The 16,867-nt window shown below is 45.8% G+C and overlaps 1 protein-coding gene across 1 annotated transcript; it reads left to right on the forward strand.

The window, feature by feature from the left end:
- Positions 1–1,482: 1,482 nt before the first annotated feature.
- Positions 1,483–9,749, forward strand: LOC138283587 (apolipoprotein A-IV-like). Its single transcript, XM_069221525.1, has 4 exons — positions 1,483–1,566; positions 3,674–3,755; positions 4,616–4,742; positions 8,373–9,749. The coding sequence occupies exons 1-4, from the start codon at positions 1,483–1,485 to the stop codon at positions 9,556–9,558; spliced, it is 1,479 nt and encodes a 492-aa protein (XP_069077626.1). The 3' UTR covers positions 9,559–9,749.
- Positions 9,750–16,867: the final 7,118 nt, after the last annotated feature.

The following is a 16,867-nucleotide window of genomic DNA, read 5'->3' on the forward strand; positions in this document are numbered from 1 at the left end:
CCAGCGTGCCAATCAGAATTGGAAAAATTAGTCACTAGCCTGCAGTGACAATTTTAAAGCAGAGAGAGCATAAACAATGAGGTTCTGGTTAGCAGAGCCTCAGTAATACAGTTAAGCACCACACAGGGAACACATACGGGCCACAAACATATGAACACTGGGATCCTGGCTAGCGGGATCCCAGTAACACATATCAAACAGACTGACAACATAGGGTTTTCACTATGAGCACTGGGCCCTGGCTAGCAGGATCCCAGTGAGACAGTAAAAAACCCTGACATATACTCACAAACAGCCAAAAGTGGGGGTAACAAGGCGAGAAAGAGGCTACCTTCCTACACCGCTTCATCCCCCAATTTCCCTTATTTGGAAAAATCTTCAGAAAGTCAGAAGAAATTCATTGCACACGAAAAAAAAGACAAAACCCACCTGGTACACTAGGACCAGACTAGGTTACACCCCAGCTGGAGTACTAGTTGTGCTCCCTCTGTCACAGGAGGGAGACCCCTGTTGTGCCTTTCCTTGTACCAGTGGATGGACATGGTGAGCAGTCTGTACCTTGTGACTCTGCTGTCTTAGCACATTCATAATGGTGTCGCTAATCCCCAATAGTTTACCTCTTCACCTTCCCACTCAAAGATGCTCAGGAGAAAATTTATGAGAGACTTGCACCACTGTTATTGACACATAGAAAGAGGAAAACGCCTCCATGGACAGTTTCTGTGCAGGATGGTGCCCCTTCCTGCACAAAAACAATCCTACATGCAACTGAGGCACCCTTGTACCAAGGATGCCCGCATTGGCGTTAGGTAGCCCATTGAGTGCCAATGCTGAGGAAAGGACAGGAATGTGTCACACTGGGATAAATATGCACTTTTCTTCCCTTTGCCTGTGACGTAACACAGCAAGGAGACTTGCTGCACTGCGCCTCTTGGCCCTAAGAGTCCGTTCGATTTCGGAAAGACATTTATGACTTACCTGTTGTACCCCTTGTCTCCAGTTTTTACACGTTGCATTACCGACTAATTGATACCTTGCCCCATACCTCTGCCTTCATGTGATCCATCCAGCAAGATACATTGACTGCTCATTGTAGCCTGCCCTCTCTGACCTTTGACATCACACAGTACAAAGTTATCATATGTCTAAATTTATGAGAAAAAAAACAATTCTGTTATTATATAATATGACATTTGCAAACTCAAACGACTTGGACGGCACTTTAAAAATGACTGAAGTAACAAAGAATAGGGCTGAGCTCGCACTTTTTGCTAGATTGGTGAAATGCGGAACTCGTGTTCCACAGTTTTGCTGTTGGCTGGCAGCCCACTCGTGGCGATCAGTGCCCTGTGCGTCACCTGGTGAGGGCACCGAGGAGGGCTCCAGCATCACCAGCAGATAAGGCACCGTGCACAGGTGACACGCTGGACCCTGGTTAAAGTCCGGCGCCTTCTGGTCTTCCTCTGGACGCTGTTCTCACGGATGAGGGGTTTGCTGTGTATAAATACCAGTGAGACACACGGGGTTGGCACCAGGAGGAGGCCAGCGGGTGTAGAGAGTCCAGAGGTGAGTTGAGGAAGAGGGGGTTGCGAGGGTCTAGTGAATGCCAGAGACCCAGGTGTTATGGCGCGCAGGTACTCTTTTCTGTGGGAGGTGAACATCTGCACGCCACCACGGTAGAGTGATGTTCGCCGCTTTCAGGGGCGGAGTGATATAACCAGGAGTGGCACTGCACTGATAGGGGCTTCTGGCTTGGGGATCGGCCGGGGAGAGTGGGGCAGCTAAGCTACAGAAACAATTCGGCGCCGGAGGTTTGTGGCTGAGCGGATAATGAAGTCGGCATCTGAGGGCTGAGATCAGAGGACCAGAGACTGATGCTTGGAGGCTGCTGACTGTTGGGGTGTTGAGGCCTCTGAGCTTCATAGTGAGGCGGGGTGCTGGCTGTAACACGAGAGCACCTCAGACGCCGCAAGGACGAGAGCAGCTGAGTGAGGGGTGAGGGTGTCAGAGCTCAGACATTGTAACTACGTGGAAGAGGCTATCGTTTGGGGCACGTTTACACTACAGAAACTCGTGATTTAAGGCGGTCTGCTCTAACACACGAGGGCGTGTGTTCAATGAGCATCACAGACACTACAGTGATGAAAGCCGGTGGTTGAGGGGTGACCCGTGAGCACGCTGAAGATGGGGAGACTGAAATGGAGTTAGCAGCATGGCTGGAGGCAAGTGAGATACTGCAGTAAGAGGAGCAGATACCTGACGGACCAGGATGGGTTACTGTGGGCTTTAAAACACAAACACGCTGCAGTGTAGTGCGGGTGGGGGGGCATGGACGACATTTAGGGGTTGGCGGATTTCGCAGCTGCGACCCCTGGCACTGTCTTTGCGACCCCTGGCAACAGATGTGACAAAATGAGTGCCTGGAACTCTAGAGAAGCTCGTCCCAATGGCCGCTAGTGGGGGCTCCGCTTTCCTGGTTTTCTGTCATTTCTTTATTTCCCAGATAGTGGATAATATTCTTCACTATTTGTGTAATGAAAATGTAGTGCAATTAGCTGATATATGACCCTATCTGGCAGCTAAGGTAAGTAAAGGAGCTGATGGCTGGGGGTAGGGAGCACCTGAAATGGGACATGCCAGAGAGACGTCGCTGTGGCTCCTGGTGACCCTGGTAGTTACAAATAATTCCACAGGCGCTGCCATCTTGATTTTGAACTCCAAATGTAGCTCAGAGATCTAAGCTTTTCACCCCAAACGCTGAGGAGTTTGTGGGCCAGATTTAACAGAAAATTACAGTGCTCGTCACTGCACCAAATTTGGCAGCATCGTGCACCATCATTTTCAAAGCATAGGGATGTGCTGTATTTACTAGAATACGGTGCACCCCTGTGTTTCCCCCTGCGCTAAATATGTTGCTTTGCACCAACGCAGTAACCGTTTCACCATAGTGCAAGGATGGCTGTGTTGAGGGGGACATTTTTTTGTGCAGGAAGGAACACCTTGATGCACTAAAACAATCTTAAATGGGGATTTGCTCTTTCTATGTGTGCTGCATTCTGCAGCACACAGAGAAAGACCAAAAAACGAGCACTGAAAGCATTTCTCCGCGCTGCGCCATGCTAACGCTTTCCCTGGGGTGGCATTAGATTTTGGCGCTGCCTCTGGTTTACGATAACTTGTAAATCTGGGGCAGCATCAAAATGCAATGGGTGCTAACACCCACTGCATGCCTCTTCCACGCAAAGTGCTGCATGCGAAGGGGCTGTATTTTCAAGGTGGCGTTAAGTCACAAAAAGTGGCTTAATGCCACCTTGTAAATATGGCGCAGGGCATTGCGCCACCGGAGCATCCCGAAAAGTGACGCTCTGGTGGCGCTAGGGGCTCTTGAATATGCCCCCTAGTTTCTCTCTCTACTCCTCGTACCGCAGTACAGTTTTCTCCTCCAATGACACTCTTAGATTCACTTCAGGCTGCAGCTTCCTCATTGACATGTTATGCGTGGGTTGAGATTTCAGCAGATGGAGGTGTCTGATGGAGGGATCAGTGGCTGTGATGTGGGAAACTGAACATAAAGGGAACCCTCACCCACCCAATAGGTGGCAACTGGCAGGGCTTTTAGGCTTTAAGTCCTTCATATCCACATTTGAACTAAGCTTAGTATTGTCCTTCACAGGTTCCAACACTTGAAGCTCCTTTGAAGCTGAAGATGTTTCTGAAATCCATTGGCGTTGTGTTGGCTTTCCTAGCCATTACAGGTAAATTCAGAATCTTTGGCTTCTGGCGTCATCTTTATTTACAGAGCACTTAGCACTTAGCAACCTGGCATCAGGGGATGATGGTTTACCTAGGGACATCAAACAGGTCAGGAGTGGAAGCCGAATCTGGAGCACTTGTTTTCTGGTTCCATGCGCCACACTCTTTAATTGCTAGTGCGCCTCATATTTCTAAAGGGTGAGAATAGATTTCATTCCACAGGTGGGTGGGCTTTGCGAATGCAGAAAACATGACTAGTTGTCATGTAAAGCCTGAGTTAGGTGGTTCCTGGGCACCTTCACATACCGAATGAAAGAAATGGCATTTAGTTTGCTCTGAACCATAGCAAGGGCTGCTAATATCTCTTGCTATCAATATTCCACAGATTCATAGTTATAATGTTGTCCATCCTGCCTCGAAAGCCCCCTGTAGATGAAAGGGACGCCCATAGGCATCTCATTTGCATAAGACGATTTTTCAGTTTCACCATATCCTTCACACATGTAAATTATTCAGCACTAATCCCTGAAATGTAATTATAGAGATTGGCCTGAAATTTAGAAAAAAGTGCAAAATTTGCTGTGGTGAAAGGATTTTCAATGCCATAGGTAAAATGATATTTGACTTATGGCAGCACCCATTCCCTTGCAATATGGCTATTTTTAGCCCATTGAATGCAACCTTGCACCGTCTTGTGCCATTTATTACGGTTCCATAAGACAGCTGTTTTAGTAACCTTAATGTGGCTCTGCCCTTTTGTAAAGTGTACTCCAAAAGGAATGGTAAGCAGGTGGCCTTCATAAAACAGATAATGTATGGATTATTTATCAAGTGCCTTTGTTTCTGCTTATTGCTCCTACAGTGTCCTGTACAAATGTGGGCATTGATGAAATAGAAGATGGCTTCTGGGACTACTTAAATGAACTACGCAGCAGCGCTAAGGAGGCAGCACAACAAATCAAGGAATCACAAATTAGCAAACAGTTCAAGTAAGCATTGTCTGACAATACAATTACACTAAGTCCTATTGTTGTAGATCCTTACACTAGAGCTATTTGTTACAGATTCTTAGATTAGACCAGATTGTGAAAACATCTTACAATAAAACCCAGGGTTACAGATTCCTGAACATAGCCCAATGGTTATAAATCTTTAAATAAACCCTAAAAATTGAAACCCCCTCACTAGCCCTATTTTTACCCATTCATTAGTCAGATCCCCTTGTTCAACTTCTTATGACCAAGGCCAATTGTCAGATATAGAACCAACAAGCCCCTTTGTTGCATATACCTCAGCCGTGCCCAGTTTCAGAGCTCTTTCAGCCTAGTCAAATTGTTATGAATCCGTACACTGTCCTTTGCAGAAACACCTCCTGGCCCATTTGTAGATTTCCTCCAGTCATAAACAGTTTTTAGAAATCATTCCAAAATACAGGCTATTAGGTACAGTCCTTCCACCAAGTATCATTCTTAGAAATCTGTCCACCAGGTCCCATTGTTGAATGTTCTTCAATTATACCCTACCATCCTTCCCTCATGCTACATTGTTAGACAACTTTCTAGCTGTTCCTCTTCTTTGAAATTCTTCCATGAAGACTCACTGTTCAATCTAAGTGCATGTTTTGTTAGTGGATATGCCTCATTCAAACCCAATCTACGACCAGAAGTTGGAAATCCTTCTGCTAAACGTAATTGTTAGACACCTCTACTGTCAGCCCATTTGTTTAGAAATGCCATTGCAAAGCTCAGTTTATAGATACTCATATGCTAATCCTTGGCATTGAAACATAAAGCTTGAATATTATCTACCCTATCCTCCGTTTAGCTATTAGAAAGCAGATTTTAGTTGAAGCTTTCATGAGCACTGGTTTCCTGATTTAGGTTAGGTAGCATCTTCAAAGTCTCATGCCCTGTCTCACATCCTCAAGATCCTTCATGAGGTTCTGATTTGTCCTTTGTCCATTGAAATCTGTAACCTCACCTCGCCTATTTTGGCGACAAGTACTGAGGTTTGTTATCGTACTGCTGTAGTATTTCAGATGTCTCCCATCTTTAAATGCCGGTTTCATCTCTGATAGCATATTAGTTTGATTTCGAAGACTGTGAGTTTCCTATACCCTTTTTTGCTCCCATTATCTGTATACTCCAGCAGTGACAGGGAACTTTGAGGTATATCACAATTTTCTAACCTTTTTTGCTGCTCCCACCAGCCTCGAGGCTTTGATTTTGCCTCTTAGCCCATGTCTAACTGTTGGTCCATTTCCTTGGGCAGCCTGCATATGATCACTGGACTCCAGGGCCCTATAGTTGTAGAGGTAAGAACATTGCCCTAGTGTGAATACATTGTTTTCAGCTAAAAAAAAACCCTATCAAAACACAACAGCACATGGATTCCAAGGATGGGTAATATCAACACAAGGGGGGTGATTATAAATAAGTAGAGTACCTAAATGTTATGTTGTCAGTGGTCTAAGTGCCTTCTCTTTACAACACCATCACCTTCACAGACAGTTTTCAATGTTATCATTGCTATTACCCAAGTCATGCCCTGACCAGCTTCCCTCCATTCCATCTGTTTATTCAGGCCTCGAAAAATCATAAAAAAGTCACTAGACCTGCACGTCGAGTAACTTGAATAATCTACTCAACCGAACTGTAATGTACTTGACCTGTAAACGGGTCTCATATTTTGTGATCCTAGGCAAACATTTTATTTTACTGTGTCACCTTTTTCTTCATTCTCACATATGAGTGCACCTTCAAGTATGTGAGTTCAGCATTTCTGATGTACAAAAAAATTAATTTGTTTAATTAAATAGACTAAATGATTGCTGCATGCATAATAAGAATCTAGCCCACATATAAGGTACACATGATCAATGACTTGCCTGTTTGTTTTCTAATAGCATTACCATAAGGGCAGGAGTGTTTCTCAGTTTAAGTTTAAACACTCACTTTTAATAAATATATAACTAAAGCATAAAGTGCTAGCACACTGTCATTTACAGACAGTAAATGTCCAAGAAATGACCACCAAAAACCTTCCCACTAACATGCAGCTTTTCTGATAAAACCTTATACTGTATTATCAATAATCTGTGAAAATTGGGTTTCAAAAACATATTCATCATTTGCATATCTCCAGGTAAAGTGTCCTGATTTGTTTTTATCATATTAAAATATTTCTACATCACACAGAAGTACAAAAAATGGCCTTTCACAACTACTGAAATATATTTTGAAATGTCTGTACAGTTGAATTCGTTATTTAAATGTTGTGTATTAGGAAAAACCTGACACCCTACAGCTTTATTTTACACACTTTGTACAGCAGGTCCGATAGTTCACCTTACAATCTCCTAGAACTCTGTAGTCAGAAGGAAATATAATTGTAAGAAGACAAACTGACTTTTGACCTCTGTCTCTGAACACAGCACAAATGTGACAAGATAAGAAGAAGATTTAAAGGCTCTTCATAGCTCCCTCATTTTTTTCAATGAACAGAGCACCTGTTCTTTGTCAACTCACCAGAAGAGGCGAGTATGTCCTATAAATAGCTCAAAATAATAAAATATGACTCCCATAGCGAGTGGGCGACTATGGGCCAGATGTATCAATTGATTTTGCATTTGCAAGCGGTGCGAATCGCAAAATTCGGCCGTTTGCGAATGCAAAAATGCCTTTCAGAATGTATGAAAGGCATTCGCAGTGCAATTTTAAGGAATCGCTAAAATAGCGATTCCTTAAAATTGCGACCCCCCATTTAGAGAATCGCAAATTGCAAATCTCTAAATAGGAAATCGCAAATAAGGAATCCTTATTTACGATTTCTTAAGCACATGTATCAAGCATTTCCTAAATGCGAATTGGGCATTTAGGAAATGCAATTACCACCAACAAAAGTTTGGTAGTAATGATATGCAAATTTTAAAAATGCATTTTAAATGCATTTTAAAAATTGACCTGTAGTGCACACATGCCCCTAAGGCATGTGTGTGCTTCACATGTCCGTAAAAATATTTTTGGGGTGCAGCAGAGGGGGCCTTAGGCCCAAAGCACCCTGGGATTTGCATTTCCTAAATTGTGAATTCCTAACTGGAATTCACAATTTAGGAAATGCAAAACCATTCGCAGCAGGCCCATAGGTGCAAATGGAGTTGGATTCTCTATTTGCGATTCAGTAATAGCATTTGCGAATTTTAAGAAATCGCTATTACCGAATCGCAAAAATCATACATACCATTTTGCATTTCTTAAATAGCGATTTCTTAAAATTCGCTATTTAAGAAATGCAATTTCGTTTTTTGATACATCTGGCCCTATATTTTTTGATGGCTGATTTTAAATCACCCACCAGATTGTTGTACCTACTGGATGCTCTGAGTAAGTGGTTCAAGCAAAACATTTCTATTGTGCATGCTTAGAGAACTGACCATGTTGAGACACCTCTGAGACCATTTTAGAGTTTGTGGTTCACTGGATGACACTTTAGGATGCATATATTGGAGGAAGAGGAGAGGAGAGGGAAGAAGAAAATGGTTAGTTGCCATATACTAAAAATGTAGGATATTTCATCTGAATTAGTAATATTGAGCATACTTTTAAATTGTTTTTCCTTAGCACCCTACTCCAAGAAAATCTCCAAGATGTTCCTCTTTATGCTGCACAACTACAAAGCCAGCTTGTTCCATTGACCACTCAGTTCCATGCAAAGCTCTCCCAAGACTCAGAGAAACTAAAGGAGCAGATACGTCGGGAGTTGGAGGAGTTGCACTTGAAGGTGTCACCATATGCAGATGATATCCACAAGCAGCTTAACAAGAACATTGAGGAGCTACAACTGAAGCTGGCTCCATATGCTGTGGAGCTTGCTAGTCGGCTCCAGGAAAATGCAGAGAAGATTCATCAGAGGCTCACCCCATATGCTGAGGAACTTGGCACTCGTGTCCAGAAAAATGCTGAGGAGCTTCGTCTCACGCTCACTCCATACACTGAGGAGTTTCAAGCCAAACTCAAGGAAAATGTGGATAACTTCCAGGCAGCACTCACTCCGATTGCTGAGGAGCTAGAGGCCAGACTTCAGGAAAATGTCGACCACCTCCAGGCAGTGATCAAGCCATATGCTGAGGATCTTGAGACCAAACTCCAGGAAAAGGTGGACAGCCTCCAGACTGCACTCTCACCATATGCTGAACAGCTTCAAGCCAAACTACACGAAAATGTAGCTGACTTGCATTTGGCCCTTACCCCGTATGCTGATGAACTTCAGGGAAAGATTGTTGAAAAAGTGCAGCAGATGAAGCAGAATCTGAGCCCTTACAGTGATGAGTTCCTGGTAAAGACTGAGCAGAGCATTGAGAAGTTGCAGAAGCATTTGACACCGTATGTACAGAATGTCCAAGAAAGCCTCAACCAGCAGTTTGAGATTATGACCTTCCAGATGCAGAAAAATATAGATGCCATGAGAACCAAGTTCTCTGCCAATATGGAAGACTTGAGACAGCAAATACTCTCCTCTACTTACCAAATCAAGGAGAAACTTCACTTGGATGACTTTGGGCAGAGTTTAGCACCGTACTTGGAAGACTTTAACAAAAAGGTGAACCAGAGGATCGAGGATTTCAACCAGTCAGCTTCCCCATATGGAGAGGATCTTAAAAAAATGATCATCCTGAGAGCTGAAGACATAAAGCGGAAGCTGGATCCATACACTACTCAAGTCCAGGATCAGTTAGACATGTTTGAAGAAGGTGTGAGAGATAAGATCATCTCTTTTCTGAACAGGAAGACCCAGGCTGAGAACTGATGGGCCCACCAATTAGCATCAATATTCAGAAGCACCTTCTGTTATTTAACGGACAACATATCCATCCTCTTCAGTAGATTTAATAATAAGGCAGTGCAATAACTCTGAGCTCCAATTCAGAGAATATTTGTAAAATAAAATAATGAATAACCCTCTTCAAAGCTGCACATAATCAATAAATAGATCTTGAATACCACACGTCAAGCCTGGTTAATTTGTCTACTGTTGAATTGTTTCTGCTGTTAAATAGCTGTAGTATACCCACCTGACAATATCCTATATAGATTGGTTTAGCAGGGGCATAAGTTTAAGGGTAATGGTTTATAGATTTGATAAGGGTTTGGGATAGGGTGTTTGGGACTGGGTTAGAATGAGTTAATATTTGGGTGAGGGTAGAAGGTTGGGATTCAGGGATAAGGCTGGTGTTAGATGGTTGAGGGTAAAGTGTTAGGGCTAAAGTTAGGGTTCTAATTAGGGGTGGGGCCGAGGACTGCGATTGCAGTTAGGGTTAGTTTTGAGGCTAGGAGGAGCTAGCAATAAAAAAGGCGTTGGTAATAGCGTGGTGTTGATTGTGGTGGTAAAGAACATATTGACATATATTGGTATATAGTGGCATGAAGAACTGTGGGCCCCAATGTAATTGTGGATGGTGCAGTGGTTGCAGCTGGTTTTACATATCTAATGATACACACTGTGATATGGAACAAGCCCACTGTTAAGTTACTGCTTCAAAGCACCTGTGGGTGGGGGAAGGTCCCCAATAAGTACTTTTTACATTCCTATAACTTGAGGATCCTTTTCATTTGATTGACCCAGCAGCAAGGGTCCTCTTTAACAATGGTGTGACAGGGGCTGCATATGTGTAATCGTACCCTCTTTCAACAGGCAGAACACTTGTTGAGGAATATCGAGGAAAATCTCTGCAGACCAGGGCATCAGAAATTCTGGCAGGACGGCTCATGGGTCAAGAATTAGTCATGTGTCCGACCTCCCCTTGAACTTTTTGTGTGGAAGTAATGAGTCAATGACGTTAGGTTTCCCCTTGACATGTGCGTGTCCCTTCCACATCCATGCGACCTCTAAAGATCATTAGCCTATAGGAAAATTGATCATTTTCACTTTATAAAATGTGGCGGATACGAGGTGCATATCAGAGGCGGTTGTACATGTTGTTTTTTTAGAACCAGGCAAACAGCCATAAAGACATTTTTTTTGTTTGGGGAATATGTTTATTAAGTTTTGAATGTTTACACAAATAGAATTACACAATTACATTATAGTGCCGCCTCTCCTCCGTCTTCAGAGGAGAGGCAGTCACGTCAGGATAAATAATAATGGAACAAACAGTACTTATGCAACAACATAAACACACTGAGATCCCACCACCTTACTCATAACGAACCTTAGGTCAGTTATTACTACAGTCTGTCCTGTTTTATTGCCGCGTATCTTTGGAGAAGCGTATTTATTGGCACCTATGGATCTAACTCTGGGTACCTGGGCAATATTGCCCTCTGATATTGCTTGTTAATTGTATTGAAAGGAGGGCAGCTGCGTTTTATTTCGGGGTGTGTGTGTGGCTCAGTGGTGTGCGTTATTTGCATGCTGTTAATGTGTGTGTGTGTTCCTCACCAGGCCCCTATTGTTACATATGCCGGTCGCTGAGGGGAGGGGGGTGAGTTCCAGCTCTACCATGTGTTGTGCTCCGGGTTTTGGTTGCTTGATCTGGCACTAGTAGGGTACGATTCTATACTCTCCCATCATCTCCATCTGTGTCAAGGCGGCATTTCATCGTTCTTGGCATCTAGTCGGGTGATCAGTGTTTCCCAAGTTTCCTTTCCCGAGTGGTGTTGTCCCGCGCATGCAAGTTTACTCAGCACCAGGTCCTCCGTCCTAGTCCAGCACAATGTGAGAGAGCGCCAGGCTTTCATATCGGGGGCCCTGGATGCCTTCCAGTTCATTGCGATCAGCCTTTTGTATAGCACGAATGCTAGATCTACAAACTTGTGTAAGTGTCAATGTTTCTTTTCTCTGACTCTCAGCCCTAGCAGGCAAGATTTGGGGTCTGCTGCGAGTGTCAGGCCTGTTAATTCCGCTACCTCCTCTGTCAAGCTACTCCATTCCCTGTGTATATGGGCGTATTCCCATACCATGTGGTAGAAATGCGCTTTTGAGGCGCCACACTGCAGGCAGGCCGGCGTCAACCCAGGGAACATGCGGCGTATCCTGGCTGGGGATAGGTATGATTGATGCGTGTAGTTGAATTGTGTGTAGCGAAACCTGGAGTTCCTGGACACCCCCCTTATGTGATGGAGGGCTTTCAGCCACTCCTCTTGCGGAATCGGGTCGGTGAGGACTGCATTCCACCTGTCCCTTGTTCTCTCTAGGTTGAGCTCGGAGGGTTTGTTCAGAATTTTGTACAGATTCGTCACTATTTTTGTTTGGTTGTCGAAATGCAACATGTGGTGCAGTGTGGGAGAGCTCTCAGGTTCCGCATCCCCATAGCCCACGTCTTTTGGATCAGGTGGGTTATTGCATGATAAGACAGGAATTGCCCGGGGTTCACTGCTGTTAAGGCTTGGATGGCCTCGAATGTCATCAGTTTCCCGTCTTCGAAGCAATCCCCGACCGTCGTTATCCCGGTCTCGGTCCAAGTCTTGAGTGTGTATGAGCCCACTGCCTTAGCACAGCCTGGGATCAATTCTAATGCTAGGAGTGGCGAGTATAGGAGTGTTTTATGGCCCTTTTGTATGTATCTATGCCAGCATAGTTGCGCTACCTCCATAAGCAGGGTACCGGGGGTCCCCCTTGGTGTCTTATTCATTAACCATGTAATCAGCGGTGCCCCGTTCAGCCGCGCTAGAAGCCATTTGGACTCCGCCTGTGTTGGCCTGTGCAACCAGTTCAATATCCAGTGTAGTTGTGCTGCTGCATAATACAGTTCGAAGTTAGGGACTCCGAGTCCGCCCGCATCAAGCGGGCGCTGCAGGGTGGCGAGTGCAACCCTCGTCCTGCCACCTCCCCATATTAGTTCTAGTAATACTGTATTCAGAGCTTTGAAGAAACTCCTGGGGACCCAGAGAGGCAGCGCTGCGAAGTAATATAATAACCTAGGCAGCAGCAACATGTTTGCCACCGCCACCTTGCCCAGGGGCGACAGTGGGAGTTTGGTCCAGAATCTTAGTGACCCCTTCATGGAGGTTAACGCTCTCCCTAGATTCCCGTCTCTGAGGTCTTCATTTTTGTGGTATATATGTACCCCCAAGTATTTGAATGTGTCAAAGTACCATTTCAGACGGCCAGCCGTGGCGTTCTCTTGTCTTACCGGGGACCATCTGGGTAACAGAAATATACATGATTTGTCCCAGTTCACCACCAACCCCGTACTTAGTCAGCAGTGACATTACTAAAGGAATTGTCTCAGGCCTTTTTTGCACGTATATTAATGCATCATCTGCATACAGCGATATGCTGCGGTACAGACCACTCCTAACCACCCCCCATCTCCTCTGTGTAGCACGTATACGGGTGGCCAGCGGCTCCATTGCTATAGCGAACAACAGGGGGGACAATGGACAGCCCTGTCTTGTGCCCCTTGTGATTGGGAATCTATCTGATATGACCCCGCTTGTTTTTACCCTGGCGTGTGGTTTGGTGTACAGTGTCTGCACCCACTGTATAAAATTAGGCCCTATTCCCATGCACTGCATTGTAGCAAACAGGAAGTCCCACTCCAGGGTGTCAAATGCCTTCTCGATGTCTAACGATAGTACCATGTCATCATGAGCCTCTGGGGGAGTATCCCCCAGTACTCCTAGGAGCCTGTGGATACTTAAGAAGGTGTTTCGTTTTGGGATGAAGCCATTTTGGTCTTCATGTATCACAGTGGTGTGCATTAGAGGGGCAAGCCTGTTAGCCAGGATCTTGCCTAATATTTTACAGTCTAAATTCAGGAGTGATAATGGTCTGTAGGATTTAACATTGGTGGGGTCTCGCCCTTGCTTGGGGAGAACCACCACCATCGCCTTTCTCAGTGTAGGAGGTAGGGTTTTATTGACCCATGCCTCCTCAAACACTTTCACCAAGTGTGGTTTCAGGTGTGTCAAGCATGTAGAGTAGTATTTTATTGGGAGTCCATCCGTGCCTGGGGCTTTATTCCTGGGCCTCTGCAGCACTGCTTTGTCGATTTCTTCCATTGTTAGTGGGGCGTCTAGTTGCTGCCTATCTGTTAGCGATATTTGTGCCATTGGAGAGCCCTCCAGAAAGGACCTCAGCTGCAGGGGGGTGTACGTTGTACGTTTGGTGTATAACTTAGTGTAGTACTCCCCAAAAGCCCCATTGATTTTATCCTGCGTGGTGAACATTTTACCTGCGTGCCCTTTTATGGACCCAATTGGGGAGTGTTGTCGGTTCTCGCAGAGAAGCCACACCAGCATCCTACCAGACCTGTCTCCCTCTGCGTGCAGTTGCATTAAGCGGGATTTATGGTCGTGTTTACGGAGGCGATCGTCTGCTTCATTATATTTTGATCGTGCCTCTTTCAATGTTGAGTAAGGAACCTCTTTGTTTGCCACCGCTTTTTCCAAGTCTCCCAGTTCCTTCTCTAGTTTATTTATTTCCGTGTGCAACGTGCGCCTGACTCCCCAGCTGGTTGAAATGCAATACCCTCTTACTACGACCTTGTGTGCCTCCCATTCTAATGCTCTGGAATTGGTTGATTCCTTTTTTATTTCCCAGTACTGCTTCACTGCTGTGTTTAATACCTCTCTGAACGCTTGGTCCTGAAGGGCCTCCCCCTGCATCCGCCAGGTGGGGATCTGCGAGCGTCTACTGCCCCAGTTCAGAGTTATTCTTAGTGGAGAATGATCAGATAATGTTTTAGCCAAGTATTCTGCCTTGTTTGTCAGGGCGCAGATATTCCAGGTCCCCCATATAGTGTCTATTCTTGTGTGTACCTTATGAGGTATTGAGTAGAATGAGTATTCTCTCCGTTGGGGGTATTTCGTGCGCCATAAGTCAAATATGCTCATCTCCGCCGCCCAACCAAGCAGGGGGCTTCTAGCTGTTCTGTTTGGGTTTGCTTTTAGGGCACTGATGGACCTGTCTAGTTCTGCGTCTGAGATGCTGTTAAAATCACCTCCCCATATAGCTGGGGATTCGGGGTTCACCAATAATGCTGGGGTGAGTGTATCCAGGAATTCGGCTATAGCACTGTTGGGGGCGTAAACTCCAACTATTGACAACTGTCTTCCGTCCAAAACCCCCTCCAGTGCCACATATCTGCCCCCTTTATCAATCGTCTGGTGAGTTATACCAAAGGGAACCCCCGCTATCCAAATCAGCACTCCCGTGGCATATGCCGAAAACATTGTGCCCACCAACTGACCGCCCCGTCTTCCGCGTAAATCACATAGGTTAGCTTCCAGGCAGTGTGTCTCCTGCAGGATAGCTATATGTGTGCCCTGTCGTTTAAGGCGATCATGCACCCTATTTCTTTTGCTTGGGGCCCCAGACCCTCTTACGTTCCACGTAATTATATCATATTGGTGCGCAGAGAGGTTTGCACTTAGCGCCATTTCACATTATTATATGTATAGTTACGTCCCATCCCTTCAGATCAGCTGTATCCGCGCTGGTCCCCTCCTGCTCAATTAATTGTGCCCTCCTATAAGTCAGCGCTAGCAGTATTTCCTGTATTTTATGTTGACCTTTTGAGTTCAACTTAACTGTTGATCCCCCTACACACCCACTACTCACACTCAATGTGAAACTATTAACTAATAACAAACTACTAATCCCACGAACAAACAGCAAACTTGGTGTCCATTCGAATACCTGAGGGGCGGCCATATTAGCGACCAGATGTGGCCTGTATAAAGGGCCCACACCTTTCTGCAGCCGTTGGCTGACTATACTTCTGGGCACCCCTGCCCTTCCCCCCTCCACCCCCCCCCCCCCAGCCACCAGATCCAAACAAAACCCTGCATGATACAGTCAAAGTTGCTCGAAGCCTGCGGCAGCATTCACCAGCATGTGGGCAGGCGTGGATTCGCCACGGGCCCCTCACCCAGGTTGTCGCCCCCCGCAGCGGGGTGGGGAGGGAGGGGTTGAAAGGGGGAAGGGGGTCAAAAGGAAGAAGAAAAAAAGGGGGGGAAGGAGAGTGGGAGGCTGTCCTCGTTTACAGTTCGTCTGCCGCTTGAGGAGTGAGTTTCTGCCCCGCAGGCGAGTCCGTAAGCCCGGATGCCGAGCTGATCGAATCAGAGTCTGGACTGTCCGCTGGGATGTCCATCAGAGCCGCAAAAGTGTTCTGCGTGTGCAGCGGAGTGGCCCTCAAGGCTTTTGCCCTTTCCTCTGCCGCCTGCTCCTCTGTGGGCTGGCCTTTTGGCCTTCTCTTGGAGCGCTTCCGCATTGGGGCAGTCAGCCAGTCCTCTCTGTCCTCCGTTCCGGATTGGGATCGCGCCAGGCCCTTGGCATGCAACCACGTCCAGGCATCCTCGGGGGAAGGGAATACATGGACGCGTTCATCCGATGTGACTCTTAGCTTTGCAGGGAACAGCAGTGCATATTTGATGTTGTGTTCACGGAGGCATTGTTTGACCCTTACAAATGAATTGCGCTGTTTTTGTACTTCCTGTGTGAAGTCTGGGTAAGCGTTGATTTCTGAGTCATCGTGTCTGAATGGGCCTTTGCTGTGGAATAGCTGCAAAATTAGATTGCGGTCCCTATAATTTAGGAATCTCGCTATCAGAGGTCTCGGTGGCTGGCCGGTATCCTGTGTACTCTTTCCACCGAAAAGAATTTCGACGGGGACCCATTTAGCACTTCCTTGATCAGCCATTGCTCCAGGAATATTTCTGTGCTCTGTTCTGCTGATTTTTCAGGGAATCCTATGAAGCGCACGTTGTTTCTCCGGGATCTGCCTTCCGCCTCTTCGGCGCGGCGCCAGAGTGTTTTTACCTCTGCGTCCAGCCGCTGTATTTGTTTTTGGTTAGCCAAGACCGAAGACTTCATTTCTTTCATCTCCGCCTCCGCTGACTTTACCATTTCCTCTAAGTTATGGTGATCCACTCTTAGCAAATTTAGGTCTTGTGATACTGAGTCGATCCTGTTCTCCAGGGATGTTTTAGTGTCCATAATTCCTTGCAGGACTTTTTCAAACTGGGTTGAGTGAGTTTGCAGAGTGGTTTCCAATGCTTTAGGGTTGGTGCTAACTGCTGGTCACTTGTTGACTACCCCTGTGTGTGACGGTCCTGGTTTTTCGTGGATTTGTTTCTTGCAGCCACGATGTGCATCAGGTGAGCAGCTTGCT

This window comes from Pleurodeles waltl, chromosome 3_1, assembly GCF_031143425.1.
Source record: "Pleurodeles waltl isolate 20211129_DDA chromosome 3_1, aPleWal1.hap1.20221129, whole genome shotgun sequence".
NCBI lineage: Eukaryota > Metazoa > Chordata > Amphibia > Caudata > Salamandridae > Pleurodeles > Pleurodeles waltl.

Coding starts and splice junctions, on each gene's coding strand:
- LOC138283587 (XM_069221525.1), top strand. CDS start 1,483: ATGAGGGGTTTGCTGTGTATAAATACCAGTGAGACACACGGGGTTGGC. Junction 1,567..3,673: donor CGGGTGTAGAGAGTCCAGAG/GTGAGTTGAGGA, acceptor TGTCCTTCACAG/GTTCCAACACTTGAAGCTCC. Junction 4,743..8,372: donor CAAATTAGCAAACAGTTCAA/GTAAGCATTGTC, acceptor GTTTTTCCTTAG/CACCCTACTCCAAGAAAATC.